Source organism: Tauraco erythrolophus, chromosome 5 (assembly GCF_009769465.1).
Source record: "Tauraco erythrolophus isolate bTauEry1 chromosome 5, bTauEry1.pri, whole genome shotgun sequence".
NCBI classification, from domain to species: Eukaryota; Metazoa; Chordata; class Aves; order Musophagiformes; family Musophagidae; genus Tauraco; species Tauraco erythrolophus.
The window spans coordinates 22,114,072-22,133,815 of record NC_141469.1 but is presented as its reverse complement, the minus strand read 5'-3'; the positions used below and the strand labels follow the sequence as shown (position 1 = coordinate 22,133,815).

At 45.8% G+C, this 19,744-nt stretch overlaps 1 protein-coding gene across 1 annotated transcript in view; it reads left to right on the top strand.

Moving 5' to 3' along the window:
- The window catches only part of SFXN5 (sideroflexin 5), a 108,002-nt gene that overhangs the window by 67,570 nt on the left and 20,688 nt on the right, over positions 1-19,744 (top strand). The window contains exons 10-13 of the mRNA XM_086611670.1: positions 1,841-1,931; positions 6,727-6,842; positions 9,463-9,548; positions 18,508-18,625. Of these exons, the coding sequence (XP_086467796.1) occupies positions 1,841-1,931; positions 6,727-6,842; positions 9,463-9,548; positions 18,508-18,625 (411 nt within the window). The remainder of the gene's footprint in view (positions 1-1,840; positions 1,932-6,726; positions 6,843-9,462; positions 9,549-18,507; positions 18,626-19,744) is intronic.

Below are 19,744 nucleotides of genomic sequence, written 5' to 3'. Positions count from 1 at the left end.
CCACTGGCCTCACAGCGGGGTCTCTCCCAGACTCATCTTTTCTATTTCAAAAGCTGCTGCTCTTCCACTTCACAGACAAATCCTTCCATCAAACCTACAAGCAGAAGCTGCAAACCCAACAAAATTTGTCATCTCCAGAGACAACTGTATCTGGGCTATAAGTACCCAAATCCGTGGGGCAGTACCAGCAAAGCCAGGCTTAAGACTGTGTTAACTTTACTCTCAAAGCTGCCAGTTTTAGACCGCTTTACAGTTTCTGGAAGCATTCACATTTTACAAATATGCATCGCAGCCCTTGGAAAACGTAAAAAAAAAAATAAAAATCATTCAGTCATTTTTGAGGGAGAAGAAGATTAAGACAAAACCCTCGTTCTTGCCCAGACTAAGAAGAACCACTGTGGCTCTCTTGGGCTCAGCGCTAGAGTCGCGGTGGCCGAGGAGAGGAGGAAAGGTGAAAGGCTTGGGGTCTTGGTGGAAGCCTGGTGGGGCTCTGGAAACACTCCATGAGTTTTCAAAACCAGCACTCTACTTAATGCAGGGCTTACCCAGCCGTTGTGCTTCTCAACATCTTCCTCCCGGCCTCTGAAAAGACGAGATGCACTGCGGATGCATGTATAATGTAGCAGCTCGCAAAATATGTTCTCCTGTGCTTTTCTTCCCTTTTTATTTTTTTTTTAAAGAGCCCCCAAATCACTATTTGCTGGCAGGTTTTTGGCTTTGGCTGAATTTTTTTTTTTTAAATTTTGCTGCATTTTTGACTGAAAACTTTTTGGCCAGGCATTGCTAAAGACTTCAAATTTCGGCCTAAAATTCCTGGTTTGGGGCTGTTGGGTTTTGTTTGTGCATTTGGGTTTGTTTTGGATGAAAAAGAGAAAATATTGTAGGGGAGAGTAATTTGAAGACAGAAGTCATTCCTTGCAAATAGGTTTGTTTAATTAATAACCCCTGTTCTGCTTGAAACTAATTTTGATGGAAATTCTCCGACTGTCACTACTACCCAACCACGCTGAGGCTGACGAGGCAGCAACTCTCCTCCGTGCTGTTTATATTAACATATGCAATGACTTAGATCCCTGCAAAACTGCAGAGAGCTCTGCATTATTCAAGTGTTGGAGGAGGCAACCAAAAAATCATCCATGGTTATAATAAACTGCCTGCTATCTCTTGTTTCCATTAATAGCTCCTTTATAGCCCAAATGTTTGCACTGGAGTGGGGTGGTTTAGTTTGCACAGACCCTGGGAGGAGGAATGAGTTGTGTGGGGCCAACCACCACTGTTGCTATTTGACTTTTTCCTAACTGGGTGAGGACTCTCAGCCTCAGTGATTTTGTGCTGGATGGGGAAGGTGCCAGTGAACTGGGTAAAAATGCAGCTAGGGGCATTTCCCGAAGGACCGAATGATGTTGCAGTGGTTTCTAGCCTGTCTTTTGGCTGGAAAGGGCTTAAACCCAATGGTTGGGTTGAACTCAACCGTTGCTTTGTTCAGCCCTTCATTTGAAGCCAATGGTTGGGTTCAACACTTCATTTAAACTCAACATTTGTGTTGAACTGGGGATATTTTTCGGTTGGGTTCAACTCAACCATTGGGTTCAACCCTTCGTTTAAACCCAATGGTTAGGTTCAACCCAATGGTTGGGCTCAACCGTTTGTTGAACCCAACGCAGCTGAACCCTGCAGCACAGGAGGTTTTAGTTCTCAAATGCTTCTGCATGGGGAGAGATCCCAATCTGTCCCAGCAAAGAGCTCTGCTGCTGTCTGCAAACTGTGGCATCTGCCCTGCTGCTTGTAGCTAAACGTTTTACTTCTCTGTTTTGTTTTTTTTTTTTTTTCCTGTTCAAAGGTGGGCCTTAATCTTCTGATTCAGAGAGCAAACAAGTTTACCCCCGCCACTCGTCTCTTGATCCAGAGGTTTGTGCCATTCCCTGCAGTCGGTAAGAAATAACGTCTTTTCTCTGTATTCAAAGTGTTGGCTGTAAACCTACCGACGGGTGAAAGCTGCTGAGATGGACATCTAACTCCTGCCTTCCTGCTTTACGCTGTTGCTGCCGTATCCCCTTGGTGCCAGGTCCCCGAGTCAGTACAGGCAGCGACGGGATGATGCAGAGCAACATTTCGGCAGGAAAACGATGCGAAGCTGCGGGCAGAAGCAGCTCACAAAGCTTTAACAAGCCGTGCTTCCCGCTCTCAAACAGTGTAAGAAACGGTCGGCGTTGACTGGTCCTCGACCATCCAAATTCAAGAGCGTTTAATTTACGAGATCTGGTTTGAATCGTGTCAAATCAAATCTTCAAATAAGCAGTAGCGTTCAGGGTTTTTTTTTTTTTTACAATAAAACACATGATGAAATGCTCCTGCTCCGAACATACAGATTTCTAAGAGCCACTGATTAAAAAAAGACCGAAGTGTGTGAAGAATTAAGGCTGCTGCTGGCTTGTTGGAGCACAAAATAAACCCTTCTGCATTTTATCAGCTAACCGCTCGGTTTGAGGGAGGGGACCCGCTGGGCACGGTCTTTGCTGAAGCCCCTGGTTACAACATTCAGCAAATGATAAGTTATTTTTGCTGCGAAGAAATAGCCCATGGTGTTAGGATAATTTTTACATATATTTTTTATATAAGCTTGTTTATTTATATATATTTTTTTCCCCTTTGCAGCTGGCCCTTTCTGCAGGGCAGGGGATGACGGGGACTGTGGCCTGTAGGTTGCACTCGGTCTTATTTCTGAGCACTTTACTTGTACATAAGGGATCTGTGGACATTGTTATTGTTTCCTGGAATTTTCCTGGAATATATAGAAGGTTTCAGCTTTCTTTTTGCTTTTATGACCAGGAGGGCACTAGAGGTGAGAGCAAGACCTGGGAGGCAGCTCTGAGACTGGGCTTGAGTCAGAGATGCACGAGGAAAGTCTTTGCTGCGGGGTTGATCTATTTTCATACCAAGGTGTAAGGAGAAAGAGGTTACGCGTGTGTCGGCATTGATTGAGGACCCATAATTAATTTATTTAGCCTGTAATTAATTCTCTAGTTCTTATTTTATTTGTGTACTGTCACGCTTCGTTATGTGCCAGGACATCAGGAATCCTCCCACTAATTGCTGTTTTGTGGTTTTGAAAGCTGCGAGTTACTGGTTTGCGGGCCTGGACAAACTGTTTAATCAAGATGTGTTTTCCCATTGCTTTTGAACCACCAGCCCCCAGCGAAAGGGCAGAATTTCAGTTTTTCTGCATGAAAAGGCAGACGCTGGTGTAAAGCTCTTGCTCCACTACCATTAAGCAGTTTTCCTCTGGCCCTTCTTTGCCTCCCTCTCCCACTGACCTCGACTGAGCTGTATCGGTTGATAACAGCCTGAAAAATGGAGGTATGCATCAAAGCTTTATGGTCTCCCATCCCAAGGGGTCATGAGAGATGGAGACTTGGAGAAGCACAGCTACTGCTTGGGTGGAAAGCAACCAGACTCCTAGCAGAGATGTTCATAAAGACTCTTGTAAAGCTTTGGAAAGCTGGGGTAGGCACTGAGAAAGCCAGTCTGTGGGTCTTACTGCCCTCAGAGGTGCTCCGCTTGTTGTGTCTTTTCTTCTCTGGGTCATGTAACAGTGTCTTTGCCCGATAAATTAAACCATATCTACAGAACTGCTGCCCATAGGGCATATTTAACAAGAGTGGCTTCTCCTTGAAATCCCGCTTTCACCATGCGACCCTGAGACAAGTGCAGGGCGTGGGGATGTGTCTCTAAAGGGCCTCCAGACCTCACTCGTGATAACACAGACTGCAGGCAGTTAGGAAAGCACCCAGGTAGCTAGTACGGGCTCTGATTGCTCTGATCCCCACGTCATGGCTGGTGGCACTGGAGCAGGGTGCCGGGAGGCCAGGCTGTGCCCTCACCTTCCACCAGAAGTAATTAGTAATAGCTGAAAATAGCTGAAAAAGTTGTCAAAAAAATCCTCCCCAGCCCCAGGGGATGTATCCAGGAAACCAACCCAAGTGGAACAGCTCATGGAAATGGCCGAGGCTATGCATAGCCAGCGACTGCCTTGATGTAAAAGGGGTTTGTGCTTGATGTTGGCCACCCTGGAGCATCATCTGGGTGGTGAAGTTATTCTTCATGAAGGTTTTCAGTGCAGGAGAAGGGAAGGAGCGTGTCGACACTGTGTTCTGGAGAGCCATGATTCCCAAATTTGCACAACAAGGGGCTTGACCCTTTCTAGGAGATGTAGGTGGTGAAGGATATCAATGCCCAGGGTTATTGTAAGGAACCCAATTTACCCGCTTCTTCCCAAGCACTGACTGTGAATAGCTGTCGTGAAGTTACAGAGTGTCACTTGGGATGGTTTGCTTTATACTGGAGAGGTACGTGGCTAAAAAAAAGACAGAAAACCCCAAAGGTTGCATCCCAAACCTGATCCAAAGGAAATAAAAGCTGCTAGAAAGATACCTGTTGGAGGGAAGGGAGGTGAGGAGGAGGAAGGATTTCTTCTTCTTGGGCTTCTTTTTTTTTTTTTTTTAAATTCTTAAATGTGTTTAGGTGATGCACAAGGGCGTATTTAGTGTGTGGAGAGCACCCAGGTTTAGGAAGGATATTTATACACTTATAGAAGTAGGGTAGTGGGTTGCTTTTGTATTGGAACACAGTTTGCACTGTGTCACTAAGTGTTTTCACAGAAGTAGTTTCCAGCTATATTATCACAATTCTTTTCCAAATTCTGCAAATCGAATTGTCTATACATGTATTTATTTATTTCTCATTCCCCCCTGTATTTGAGACATCAATAAAATCCAAGTTTACTCAAGTTTCTCTCTGCCCAGAGAAGTTGTGGCTGCCCATCCCTGGAAGTGTTCAAGGCCAGGTTGGATGAGGCTTTGAGCAACCTGGTGTAGTGGAAGGTGTCCCTGCCCATGGCAGGGGGATTGGAACTAGATGATCTTTGAGGTCCCTTCCAACCCAACCTATTCTATGATTCTGTGATAATTAGCAGCATTTTCTGAGAAAGCAGAATGGAAGCAGCTAAGACAGTTGCTTGTCTCAGACAGGAATCAGGTTTTGAATTTGGGACATGGTCAATGAAACCCTAATAGGATCCAGAGACCTGGAGAAGCATCTAGTATGGTGGGAGCTGCAGGTTTGGACACTCCATCATGAGTCTCGCAAGATCCTTGTGCAGGTGCATCCTGGCTTGGTCAGAGCTTCTCTGCTAGTGTGTTTTTGTATGTTCGGTCTTGACTGAGAGCTAGAAGGATGGGACACGTGAGTGTTAAAAAAGAAAAAAAAAGAGGGGCTAAACTTGCTTTAAATGAAATGCCTGTTTTCTTTTTTTTTTCTTGGATTAGGGAGCTGAAGGGTTGGTAACACAGATATTTTGATAGATGGGAAGAGTGGTCCGGTAGTTTGAATATTAAAGAGAGAGACAGAGTGTGCGTGTGTGTATGTTCCTCTTATTCTGGAGTGTAAGGAGCATTTGTCACCACAAATCATCCTTGATTGCAGAGAGCTGCATTCGTATAGGGCTCACCCACCCACCACCCTCAAAAAATTAGACATTTGTTATATGACATGAGTTGAGATTAATTAGTGAATATTAACCTATCAAGCAGTACAGAAACACATTTTTGGAAGCAGTGGTACTTGCAGCAACAGTGGGTTTGTGTTAGTTCTGGTTGGAAAGTTTGCAACAAAATGTGATGCTGGGGGGTTGCTGGAAAATGCCAGTTTATCTAAAACCAAAACTTTTATAGGAATTAGCAGCTTTTCTTTGGAAAAATTTAATAAGATCCTGGGCCCCAGAGAGGAGCTGTACCTGAGAAGGATGTTTCTCAACCCCAATTCTAACATGTTGCTTGAGGAGCAGAATTTGGGGTCATCTCAGAAGGCTACAAAAGCCATAGGCTGAGCAAGGGAGGGTTGTCAGAAAGGGTCCCAGACCTGCTCCCGTGTCCACCATGAATGCAGGGCTGTGAACTGTTAGTTGAGAACCAGAGTCCCCCAAAGTGCTGCTGGTTTGTGTCACAGTTCAGAAAAACATTATTAAAGCAAACAAGCAGATCTCTAATAGAAAATAAGTCCACAGAGCCATTTTTCCTCTAAAACGTGAAATAAGGGCAAATAGTCAGCAAGACCCCTGCTAATGGGATACATGTCCATGGAAACAACCCAACCTTGTCCTATTTAATTAAAAAAATTAATTCTGTCCTCTCTAAGAGCTTAAATCTAAGATGTCCTTCATAGCTCAGTGAAATCCCTTGCAGAGTATTTCCATCATACCAGCTAAAATCCATGATTTAGGAAGAGTTTGTCTGCTGGCTTAGTGAGGGGAGTTAAAACCAGAAGAGGCAGCTGTCAAGCAGCAGTGCCTGGTTGGCCAAGACCAACTAGTAGCCCAGTGCAAGGACATGTTTGACTTCTTAGTAGATCAGAATGTTGGGTGAAGACTCACTATGGGAGGTGGGAGCATGTCCAAACACCAACATCTGGAGATAGGGGTATTTCTTTGCGTCGATCCATTTCTGATTGTGGCAGCAGGCTCTTTTGCAAGTAAAAGAGAATTATCTTGATTACTTTTTTCCTCTTAAGAATCACATCTTTGTCTTGATATAAGAGTGACTCTTTGACTTGCAGAAACTTCTTGGCAGATTGATGCAAGCAAAGCTGAAGGACTGTCACGGCGAACAGAAGCCTGCCATTTGGTATTGACCAGGGCTGCGTTGCTAATCAGCGTGCTTTTCTCATCCTCAGCTAGTGCCAATATCTGCAACGTTGTCCTGATGAGGCACACAGAGCTGGAAGAAGGAATTGATGTTTTGGACAATAACGGAAACATTGTCGGGTCTTCCAGAATTGCTGCGAAACACGTATGTACCTGTGATGTTCCTGGCGAACGCTCAGATGAGCTTGTACACAACTGGCCTTCAGGCTCAGCGAATCCCACAGCCGTAGGAATCGATGACTTGAAGGAGCTGGAAATAGATGAGCTTTACCCATCATGCAGGGAGAACGGAGCGGCAAAACTTAATGCCTGCTTTGTACCCGTGCATGCAGTTGCGTAGCCACAAGACTGAGCATGCTGGTGGACGCAGGCAAATTGGGTGGCTGACCTTGATGGTTTGGAGGGGCGCGGATTGGCACCTGGAAGATCCTGTACTACCCTGATGCATTCACAGCCCAAAGATTTCTGTGTGGAAACTTGTAAGCAGTTCGTGTTGAATGCGAAGCAAAGATAACTTACACCTTTTTCTAAATGAGGAAGACTTCATTTTCGAGCTGAGTAGCTTTTTAACCCTTGCCGTGTCAAAACTGCCTTAACAATTGCCAAGCAAAGCTTTGTGAGAGGGTAGCCAGATGTTTTTATCCTCGTCCTAACACCTGGTTTGTTTTCCCCTCTAACCTTCTACTCTCTGCCGTCTGCCTGCAATTATTCCCTTTTCTTCCCTTCTCACATAGTTTTGTCTTCTGAGCATCATCTGATTGTCTGAGGCATGTTGTTTCCAAGTGGGCTTTAATCTGAAATGTAAAGCATGTACCGAAGCACACGCCCAGGCAGAGGAGTTAATAATATAATGCTTGGCATTTCTCTCGCTCCTTCTGTCCAAGGCTCTTAAGGGACTTCATAGACAGCAATTAATGTACAGATTTGCAGTCCTCGGCAAGAGATGGGAGATCTCTAATACATCTCCATATTGTTGTTTAGCTGGGAGCTTAAAACAATCTGTCGAAGGGCTCAGAGATACTTATTTGAGCCAGTTTTCCTCGCTTACATTCGCTTCCCCAGCTTCCCCTCTCCATCCTAATGGTCAAGGGGAAGGCAGACGACATAGAAAATAAATATTAAAAGTGAAGGTACTTGAAGTGTGATTTAGGCAGAGTTTAAACATCAAATTTGAGACTTCTGAGAACTTCTGCTCAGCTGCCATCTAGTCCCAGTGCTTCTTCCCGAATAGCGTAGTACTGGGTTTTCTTGCATAGAATTTGGCAGATCCTTAGCATAACACACCTGTGCCTCTTGAGACCTTCTCCCAGTTTGGAAGGATCGAGTGCTCCCAAGCTTGTCTGTATGCATAAGTTACAGCATTTCCATCCAAAATCTACAGTACCCTCTGCTTTCATTTGCCGAGGCCCCATGCATGGTCGCGGCACTTGAGGCATTGCAGGTGGGTGTTGGCAAAGGTGGTTGGAAGAGGTACATGAAGACGCAGCGGTGGTCACACACCTTGCTGGGGTGCCTGTGGTCTTCTCTAGGTCTCAACTCAGGGTAATTTATATGTATCATGCTGCTTTGTTTTGTGCTTCCTGGTGAATCTTGCCAGGAAGAAAGCACCAGTGGAGAGACAACTGTAGCTCCGCAGCTGGGCATCTTGGGAGGTGATTCTTCCCCTCTACTCTGCCCTCGTGAGACCTCACTTGGAGTATTGCGTCCAGTTCTGGAGTCCCCAACATAAGAAGGACATGGACCAGTTGGAGAGGGTCCAGAGGAGGGCCACGAAGATGATAAGAGGGCTGGAGCACCTTTCCTATGAGGACAGGCTGAAAGAGTTGGGGCTGTTCAGCCTGGAGAAGAGGAGGCTCCGGGGTGACCTTATAGCGGTCTTCCAGTACCTCAAGGGGGCCTACAAGAAAGATGGGGAGAGGCTGTTCAGGAGGGCCAGTTGTGATAGGACAAGGGGTAATGGTTTTAAAATAGAGGGAGGTAGATTCAGGTTGGATATTAGGAAAAAATTTTTTACCATGAGAGTTGTAGAACACTGGAACAGGTTGCCCAGAGAGGTGGTGGATGCTCCATCCCTGGAGACGTTCAAGGCCCAGTTGGATGAGGCCCTGAGCAACCTGATCTAGTTGGAGATATCCCTGTTCCTTGCAGGGGGGTTGGACTAGATGGCCTTTGAAGGTCCCTTCCAGCCCTAATGATTCTATGATTCTATGATCTTCAAGGGAGAGGGGAGCCCTGTGTGTCACAATGCTTTGCTCTAAACTACCAGTGATTAAAAGACAGAAACAAATCTTGGAGCAGGCAATAAGGTACCGTCTTCCCCCAGCACGTAGCTGAAATTTAAATTTAAAGGAGGAAGGGTTGAAGCTCCTGCTCAGCTCATACTGAGATATTTCACCTTACAGCAGCTGTTTGGCCTCTCTTTCTTCCCCCAAGCAGCACTAACGTGTTTGCGTAGGAATATGGCGACGTGTTGGAGCACTTTTGGTCACATAAAAGGAAATCAGGGAAGCTATTAGGTGTCTATGTTTATTCCACTGGATTTGTGACCAAGCACGGGCTCCAGCCCATTGTTTGTAGCAACGAAGTGAAAATAGGTTGCACACCAATAGCTGATAGGAAAGTTGAAAGCGTGTGTCGATAAATTCATTCACATACGCAACAGAAGAAAGGCCAGCCAAAGCGTTGTGCCCAAGCGTTGGTTCCTCAGTGCAGGTACATCCTGAGGTTTGTTTTAAATGTCTTGTTTGTTTGTTTTTCCTTTTCAGGCACTGCTAGAAACGGCCCTGACTAGAGTGGTCCTGCCAATGCCTATACTGGTTCTACCTCCAATTATTATGTCCATACTGGAAAAGTAAGTGTTGGATAATACGACAGTGGGAGCTTTTCAAGGGGAGGGGAGAAAAGATGCTCAGGAGGTGTTATTTATTGCTATTTCTTAGCGTTGGTCCATCAAAGACTTTTTTTGCTTATTAAAATGTTCGTGTTCCATCATTTTTGACCATTGTTGTAGGCTGTCAAAGTGTTATATTGATATGGTTGTATATTGATATGGTTATCTTAAATTATTTTCTGAGACCCCAGTAGTTTGAATTGCCCTGTTCTGCAGGTCAGTGTGAGCTGAAACTCTCAGAATTCAGCGGAAAAGTGTCCGTAAGTTTTCAGTCCTCCGTTTAACAAACATGAGAGCTGCCACATGGGGTCAGACTAAAGGTCTTGGCTCGTGTTCAGCCCGTGATTGGGACCATAGGGCCTTGCTGACCACACGCCACATCCAGACCACCTTGGCCACTGTTGAACTTGCTTATGCCCTGTTCGAACTCACTTGTACTTTCTTTCAGTAACGTCCTGTGGCTTGGGCTTCCCCAGAAGAATATATGCTTCACATATTCTGCAGAAATTTGCTTTCCATCACTGTTTAAGCCAGAATCTCTCCTGGCAGATGCCTCCACGGAGCATCCGTGCTAGGAGAGTTGGCAGGAAAGGGCAGGGTTATTATTCCATGTTCGGTTATCTTTTAGGAGAGTTCTTAATAGCAAAAAAACCCCAAACTGCCCTTTCCATTGGCTGTTCTCCCACCTTGCTTTCCAGCACTTCAGCTTTTTCTTCTGCCCAGAGATGCTGTGAGCCCGTTTGGAGCTGTTGGGTGCCTATGGCTCCTTGGGACACTCATCAGCGACAAATTCGGTGTGAATGATCCGTGGGGTGGGGATCACCCTGCCAACCTCTGGAGATTGATTAGTGCATTGAAAGACGCGGGTGCTAAACGCTTTGCTGCCTTTGTCCAGACAGCCAAGCTGGAAGCACTCTTTAAACAAATCTGTTGATGATGGCTGCTCTAAAGCACTCCAGTGACAAAGTAAATAGCAATTAGTACGGTTAGGGATTGACCCATAGCTTTGGTTAGCCTTGTTTACCCTTGTAGAAACAGCCCTGGGCATTTCTCTCTCCTTAACGGAAGGGTCAGGTCTGCGTCTGTAAATTTGGAGTCTGATTTTTAACATCTAAATTAAAAAATGCAGCCTGGTACCCCTCTAGCACCTGGAGGCTCTCACCAAGATCATTTCCTCCCATGGCCTGGGTGCAGGGAGAAACAGGGCAACAAACTCTGTTTGGGAACTGTGAAGTAAGTTCTTTCAGCTCTTTTCGACCAAAATACACTGTTTTCTTCTCTTTTTCAAAAGGACTGTGGTGATTCCCTGCAGCAGGGCAGAGTCTTGGTAACACTTCCTTCAAGCCACTGTTGGAGATGGCTGCTGGAGGTGCACAAGGACAAGGGGTAGATTCCAGTCCCCCTAATTTTGTGCAGAGCATTTGATTTTCACTTCATGCTCCTCCTTTGACAAAAGCTCTGCAGCCGCTTTCCTGCTCCAAGACCTTGTGTCACCCATACAGTCCCTCAGCCCATGATCTTCCCACAGGATCTGCTGAGGAGGTGCTCAGGAGTGACCATGCCTTACTCTGGAGGACCTTATTCTGGAATACCTTTCTCAGGGCTTGCTCAAAATCGTGTGTAAGAAGAGCAGGGATTGTCACTTATCTTTGTACCCCAGCATCTTGGCAGCTTCCCTGCTTCAAATTCAGACGCGTGATTCCAGCCTTTATAATCCCATCAAAGCTGCTTTGCTGTTGTCAGTCGAGAGGACTTCTGTTTTCATCTGTCCACATGCCAGACGCTTCAGAAATGCCATCGATTTGTGCTGTTCTTGCCACAGAGCTCTTTCTTTGCGCCTTTCTGTCGCATCGAGGCTTCGCACCGAAGTGGCTGCGTGCGTTACTGCTGCCTTAACGCGGGCACTGGTTCTACTCTAACCGTACCTTGGTGACTACCTCATCCAGGAAAGATCACCCCAGGGCACAAACCATTTTATCCATTTAATTCAGAGGATCTTTGCTATTCTGGTTATCAACGTGAACAGTCAAAAATCTTCATGTGCAAAAATTCAGAGTTTCTAGAAATCTGGTCTATAAATGATTATCGTCAAAAAGAAACACTGAGGACCATCATGGGTCTTACTAAGCATCCGCAAGCTCAAATAAAACTCATAGTAGAATTTGCTTTGCACTTGGGGGCATCATAACTTCTTGTATCAATATGAGTTTTACTAAATGCACCAGTGCTCTGTCCAAGACATGGAAACTAATTTTATCTGTCAAGCAAACGAGGACATGCAGGCGATTGTCTTAAAAAAGTCGACATTTTAGCTAATAGAAAGACTTAATTCAGGTTTGCGGGAGAATACTTTCCTTCTCACCACCCCCAAATAAAACTCTGTAGACATAAAAATATCTGGGCACTGATTTTTCCTGCCTAAATTCTACTTAGAGCTTTGTGCCTACTGTTTCATTTTCCATCTAGTCTCTTTGGATTCCTGGAAGCCTGTGAGTGAGAAACAGCAGGGATAGGGAATGGGGTGCGGTTTGGCCACGCAGCAAGAGGTGGTATCACTGTAGGACACGGAAGCATCCACCTGACATGGAGAGCATCCTTCTCCATAGCCGAGGGATTCACAGTCCAGGTGTCGACTCACAGATCTTTTAAAGTGGTTATTGAAGGACACAGTCAGAGGCGAAACCTCATTTTGGAAAAAAATTTGGAGCATTTAGTGAAAAGTTTAACTTTTTAGATTGAGTAGAATTTTAGTTAGACCAGGGCACCTTCGATGGGAGTCATATCAAGGCGTGCATTATCAATTTATTTATGGAAATCCTTACAGTGTCTATAAATGAGAAAGACGAGAGTGAGGGCTTATTATTTGGAGGCTGGAGATCTGGAATCAGAAGTCGCAATCTGGATCCTCCGCTAAGTCGTTTGCATTCGGGGTTGTGGCGAAGGAGGAGAGCGATCCTCCTCCTTGCATTTAAGTCCGGGTGGAAGTGGGTGACGGTGCTGCAGTTGGGTGGGAGCTGCACCACACCAGGAGCAAGCTACGTGCTCCCAGCAGCGGTTTTCAGATCCGTTGAAAACCCACTCCCTCGTTTTCATCTCAGTATTCAAAAAGTTTATTTTAAGTGGCCAGTTCTTGGTCGTCGTCTTTCCTCTTGGATCCAGGTCTTTCCTCTCTCTCAGCCATCTCTCCATCTGCATGTTTTAACTCCCCCAGCTGCCTCTCTCGTCTCTTGTGCCATTTTTTTCAGCTCTCTTGGCTTCTCTCGTCTCTTTGCCTGCTGTGTATTTTAACTCCCAGGGCCGCCTTCTCTGCTCTCCAAGTAATTCAATGTTACCTCCCACTGCCGAGCTCCGCAGCGCGCCATTCTTTCCCCATGTTTCATGCATTTCCTGCTGCTTGGACGCTCTGTTGAAGCAGCTAACATATAGAATCAATGTTTATTTTGAGACTACATATGCCATGCGGGGAACACGGTGTCAGTTATTTTGTGCAGATGTATTCTCATTTAAGTTTTATAAATAATATCTGTGTTGGCAACTTTAATACGGAAAAATATTGGTTTCGCATCGTCTTCGAGATGAAGACGACTCATCTATGGGATGTAGCTGACTTTGGAGCAGACAATGGAAACTTCGTTAGTACCTCCATGTCATGGACATGTGAGGGCAACTACATCCACTACCTTACGGTGGACTTCTAGTCCCTCAGACATTTCAGATTGTTGACATTATTCAGATGCTTCTGGGAATCCTTTCGTCTGGTGGTTATGATGAAGTCTGGGAAACAGTGCAGGTTTCTCCCAGAAAGCACCAGTTACACAGCTGTCGTCCAAGACTTCTCCAGGAGTCTTTGTCCAACTCCCAGCTCCTGCAGAGTTGAAGCCACAGCTGGTCTGTGTGTAGACTGTCCAGGTCTGCGTAAGTGCAACCTCAGGTTCCCTCGTAGGCTGAGCTCTGTGGTGGGAGAACCCAAAGCCAGTGGTAGTTGGTTCATGTGTTCATGGACAAGCTCTGTCCACCAGTAATGTCTGCTGTGGACACTTTGAGCTAATAGCTGGCAGTGGTGATTGAAGAACGTAAGCTCTTTGTGTCTCCATATCCTAAAGCCTCTTCTCTGCCTCACAGTACAAGCAACCTCAGGGGGTCTGAAGTGCAGCAGAAGATCTGAGGATGGACTCCAAAAGTTCATGTTTGTCATGCTAGACAAGGGGCGGCTCTAGAGTTGACTGTACAGAGTTTATGGAGGAGAGATGAAGCTGGAACTGTTGGCTATGGGCAAGAGCTGACAGAGAAGTGGGGAGCAAAATAGTTGAGTCCATAAAAGTAGAGAGTTTCTACTCTTTCTTCATCTCCACGTCATCCTGATCCTGATCCACATCCAGCAAGTCAGCATCCTCACACAGCAGTTGTCAGGGCTGTAAATCTCACAAAATTAGAACGTTCTCGGGCTTGATCAACATGACAGAGCTACGCTGGTGTAGCTAAGACAGTCTAACCGTGAAAATTGGATTCATTTGATGGATAGCCAGTGCTCAGCCCATGTCTGTGTGGTGCTGGAAGGGAGTTTTCTTCATGTTTTTCATTGCAGAAATGTGTGTGAGGTTGGAGGCCCTCGTGGACCTCCTTTCATGGCCTTTTGTTGTAGTCGTTCTCCTTCTGACAGTGTGTGCAGAACGTTTCCTACAGGTGCTTTTCCTCCTCTGAAGTGCAAAGTCTCTCCGTCCAGCTAAAGCCTCGCTGAAGTTTGTTTAATCTAAACAGCTGCCAGCAAGCAGTGACACCTTCAACTCCTGTGGCTGTTTCCAGAGTAAACATTGAAACTGCTCCTTTAATTATGTCAATCAAGCACAAAAATCCCCCAACCTCACTCTGTTTGCATCTGCTGTGTCCTCTGGAGAGAGCACTGGGGCTATAGCCAAGAGCAGGAGATGCTCCTGGTGAGGACAGTGGTGGCCTGACTGGACAGGACAGCAGACAGAGCTACTGGTTGCTAGAAGAGCTCAGCATTCCCCAAATGACCCAAAATGAGTGAGAAGAGCTCAGAAACACCCTCTGCAGATAGCAGAGAGACCTGACAGGCTCTCAGAAGCAGAGACGTGGTGCGGTGCTGGCTCTGGGAGGTTCTCAGCAGAACCGGGATCTGGGGTAGGACGAGCACCCCAAAGTTTGTTTTCGCATCAGAGGGGTGTTTTGAACCCCAGGCTCTGAGGAGCCTGGGATGCCTCGGGATACCCAGAGCTTCAGCCTCCAGTGCTTTTCTTACTCCACCAGCATCCTCGGCGTCTTGCGATGTATGTATTAGCTTTGAACCTGTTTATAGCAAACACTACAGCAACCCCACAGAATCTGTCAGCTGGGAGACTTCGGTTAACTCCTGTCATATTTAGTTTAGCATCTGACACCTCCTTCTAGACAAATACAGCTCTGGTTCACTGAACCCGATAACTCCTTTTTAGTACAGCAACTGACTTCCATATGGAATAAATTACAGTACCTCTTGAAAAACGCCAGAGGCAGCTGCCAAATTATGCAAAATTTAAACCACTAATGAACAATGTGATGAAAGTTGAATGAAGGTGTATTTACAAGATCTACAACACACTGTCTCTGCAGAGCAGATGTACTGTCTGTACAAGTATGCGTGTGTCTGTGTGTATACCTACGTACATGCACACTCATGCATATTGAAATGTTATCCGGTTAGGTATAGCCCTTAGCAGTAAGCGCTACCTAGGATCAGTACGCCAGAAGCTCCCCGGCGTGTTCCTGCCTTTTCTCTCTCTGCCAGGCAAATTTTATGAAAGCAAATGTGGAGAGAATAGGCATTAGGGGGTTTTGAGGGAGAGTAAAGAAACAAATCTTAAAAAAAAATACAAGAAAAAGAAAAAAGAGAAAGGAGGAGGGAAGTATTGCAAAAATGCGTGTTCTTTGCCATCCAAAGGTCGATGTATAAACATGGATCACTTATCCTAGCGAGGCAGACCATTGGTGCCAACAATTTGGCTTCTAAAATGGGAACAATAAAATGTACATATTCATAGAATCGTAGAATGGTTTGGGTTGGAAGGGACCTTAAAGATCATCTAGTTCCAACGTTGTCTTCCTGCAGGTTTCCAATGTGAGACCTTCTCTGGGAGTAAACTTTGAAATCTCATATTGTCTAGGCCTGGTTCACCAGCACCTGGCCGGTCCTGTCCTGCGTACATGGTGACAGTCTGTAAATCCACTGTTCTCATATGAGAATAGCTTCAAGTACTTGTGCAGAATTACTGGTAGGCTAAGATGACGTTTGCTCTCGTGACTATAGCAATCTGCTTCAGAAGATGTCAGTGGCATTGCTGGGCTGTCAGGAGGATCTAAAATTCCAGACCTCCACTTCCCTGATGTAACCCCTTTGGCAGAGCACACAGGACGGTGTTGTAAACTAATTCACTCTTCCACAAATGGATATTAATTCTATTTATTTTTAATCTGGTGTAACACTCTGCAATTAAACCCTTTGGAAACATCTAATCATTCGCTTCCGATGAGGGGCTAATGGGTGAAAAAAGGGGTTTTGATTGCGTTTGACAGCTAACAAGATGCAGCGTGCAGTATTTAACTTAATATTCTTCTGAGATCTGTGTCGAGAGCAAAGATCCTAGGGACAGAAGAAAAGTGGACCTCTTGACTAATTATGAGTCATTTATTCTGAACCACACAAATTTTAGAATCTGAATCCCAATTAAGACATTACACTACATGTGTTAATTAGTCCCCTCTCCTTTTAAAATCAAGCCATAACTCTTCTTAATTAGGAGGTTAGCCATTGTAATTTGAACTGGCCTGAGTTTGAAGCTCTCCTGGAAATCACACCTGGGGGCTGTACTGGGGATCATTTTAAATTGGTTGAGTTTTTACTTGGGTGATTATAAGGTCCCCAACAGGGCAGTAATTAAAGAGGGCGCAGCTTCCAAATTAAGATGTCAGGGGTGGTATAAGCAGTGATGTCTTGGTTCTAAACTGTGCTCCAGGGAGGCTTGAGGGATGCTGGTTGTATGATTTTCTCAGCGAGGGCTCTCATGGATCACGACAGCTTAAGCAGAGACTAAATCAGTTCCAGCAGTTGCCCCTCTGCATCCCAGGGACTAGTTATCACAGCTAATTGATGGCAATTCTTGAACGTTGCATTTATTACAGAGTGTGGAGCAAGGTAACCTGCTTTCTTGACAGATAAAACACTTGTGGACTTCTGCAGGAGTCTTTTAGATTGGACTGTGCTCTGTGCAAAACAAAACAGCTAAATGTTGGAGAACAGAAGCTTGGCTTTCACAGCACGAATTGATAGGATCAACTTTGTCTCGTTAGCTTATTAGTGAGGAGCTGAGATATTGGAGGAGTTAAGGCTCTGGATCTTGTTTTCCTTCCCCACTTCCTCCAGACCTTCTCAAGATGAAGACAGCTTTTAGCAAGGTTTGCTAGCAAAGGGTGAAGAGTCTGAATGTTCAGACACACAGACAACGTACAGCAGGGTAACAAGTTCCCACACGTCAGCTGCTCCGTTATAATTCATCAGGTGCGTGTTTCTAGCCTGAAGTAAACGTGGAGTAGACGGGGGTTGAGGTAATCTGTTATCTTGCATCGGCTTCGGGCACGGGCTGCACGGGATATGTGCCTGCAAAACCACTTGTGCGTGTGCCGAAGAAGGGTAACGGCGTGGCTTGATGTGGGAAGGGTTGCTCGTCTTGGTCTTGGTGGGCACCTTGTGAAGGGTGCACGTTGGATTAGAAATGCTTTTTAAAACCCCGGTGATGGTAACCACAGTGATGTTCAGCGGTTAGTATAAGCTGATTGTACCTTCCCCGACCAAAAGAGAGCTCCTGTGCTACTGCTACCACCCCAGTGGAAAGGCGTTAACTAGCAGATCTTGGCCCGTTTTTGATGGCAGGACACCATGAGGCATCTGTGTCCTCAAGATCGGATGGGCAGAGGAGAGATGCACGTTGGGACTAAGGCCATAGCTGATGACCCAGCAGCGAATCTGCTGACTCTCTAAGTTGTTAATACACACTGAATTTTCAAACAAAACTCACTATCAAGTTGCTGGTTTGTATTCCCAGTTGTTTCAGATTGGTAGAAAAAAGCTGAATGACAAGGTGTCCTTTTGGTGTAAATAGCTCCACAACAAACCCCTCAAGAATTACATTTTTCCCCCTAAACATTTGTAAACTGAGGTCCCGTATCGTGGAATATGCTTAACGTGCCACCTTCTACCAGCTAAATGTTGTCCCTGTCATTCGGTATTAATTGCATCAGAAGGGTCACTCAATGGGTCGTTATCGGAACCTGACCTTGCAGGTAAAGTGTTTGCTGTTAACAAGTCTTGAACTCACAAATATCCCCTGGGGACAGCAAGTGCTAAAACATCCTTATCACCCACTCTGCAGATGTTTGATTTTTAACAAATTAAGGTATTGTCAAGTTTACTACTTTATTACCCTGTTAACCAAGTCACGTGCCTTTTTCAGTACCACCACGTGATAGTGGTGACAAAGTTCACAATATCTCTCAAGAACCTAATTTCCTTCTGTTCAATCTCCAAAGCCTTAATGCAGGTGCCACCTGTGTGCAGCCAGCTCACCTCGTGTGCCGTTTACTCCAGTGTGAGATGGTTTGAAATGAGGGAAGTGTGTGGGAAGTGATCCTGTTGTAATTTTGGAGAAGGAAGCACTTAGGTTGGCGTGGGCTGTGGAACCCCAGCAGATGCAAGAGCACAGTCTGCAGGACTCGGGATGTTTTGTGGGGGGACTTCCTACTAAGAAGGAACCTAGAGCAGTTAAGGAGAGGGAGACCAATGGGTCTGGGTGAACACCAGTGTCTGTTCTGATGATGGCATGCACTCACGTCGTCTGTGAAATGGTCTAATGAAGCCTTTCCTTTCCAGAACATCACTCCTGAGGTCGCGTCCCCGGATGATTCTCCCAGTCCAAAGCCTTGTGTGCCTCGCTGCCTTTGGCCTGGCCCTCCCCTTGGCCATCAGTCTCTTCCCGCAGATGTCTGAGGTCAGTACATGTCTGGTCACTGCAGTGGGATATCTCTGAGGGGCTTACCAATGCCACCACTTGTTTTGCCTTCCTGGATAATAGTCTCATTCCTATGGGGCCTCCTCCATTTTTGGATGAAGTAGGTTGTTGTCTTTGTTGCTTGACCAAATGCAGATTCACTGGGCAGGTGATGGTTATGTTGGTCTCTCCTGTTAGCACGTGCTACATCGATTAATATCACACAGCTTCTCCATGCCTTTAACCAGTGTTTGGACCATGTGGTGGGATGCCCAGAGGAGTTGTGGCTGCCCCATCCCTGAAAGTGTTCAAGGCCAGGTTGGATGAAGCTTTGAGCAATCTGGTGTAGTGGGAGCTGTCCCTGGCCATGGCAGGGAGGTTGGAACCAGATGATCTTTCAGGGACCTGAAAAGGATTTCCAACCCAAACCATTCTATGATTCTGTGTACCTTCCAAGAAACGGAGGAAAAGAACAGAGAAACCTTTGTTCTGCCCAGCAAACGCAACTTTTACAGGCAAGGAATGATTGTGTGTGATTCTGCTCCCTCCCATCGCATCCATTGTTCCCCCACAAGAGTGGCCTGCTCCAGCCCTCGCAAGTGGAGGACATTTAGGCTGTATAGTAATGAAAACACCAGGGATCATGGGGACAACCAGGTTGGAATAAGGCATTTTTTTTAAAGGTATGAGGATTAAGTTCTGCCTGCTTGATCACCAGTCAGAGGAGTGTCTCAGCTAGCACAGAGGGTGCCTGGTTCCTCTTCAGTGATACCCAGGTCAGATCTGGTCAGATCACAAGTCAAGGGATGTTGGTGTTTCTGAGGGATGACTTCTGCTCTGACACTCCAGCTGGGTTTGTCCTGTCTTGTCTGGAGACCGGAGCTTAGTCAGAGCTGAGCCGCACCAGGGAGAACATGGTTCAGCTCACCCTCTCCCATGACAGTGGTGTTTCCTTGGTGTTAACATAGTGAAAACAAGTCTTTGTCCATCAGGCAAAGAACCTGGGATACACATATGATGGGGATGTACTTTCCCAGAGCTTCTTTGAGGGTTTCTGCCTTTTCATCAGCCAGCTTGGCTCTGGGAAGGCAGCCTGGAGGTGAGCAGAGGAAAACTGGC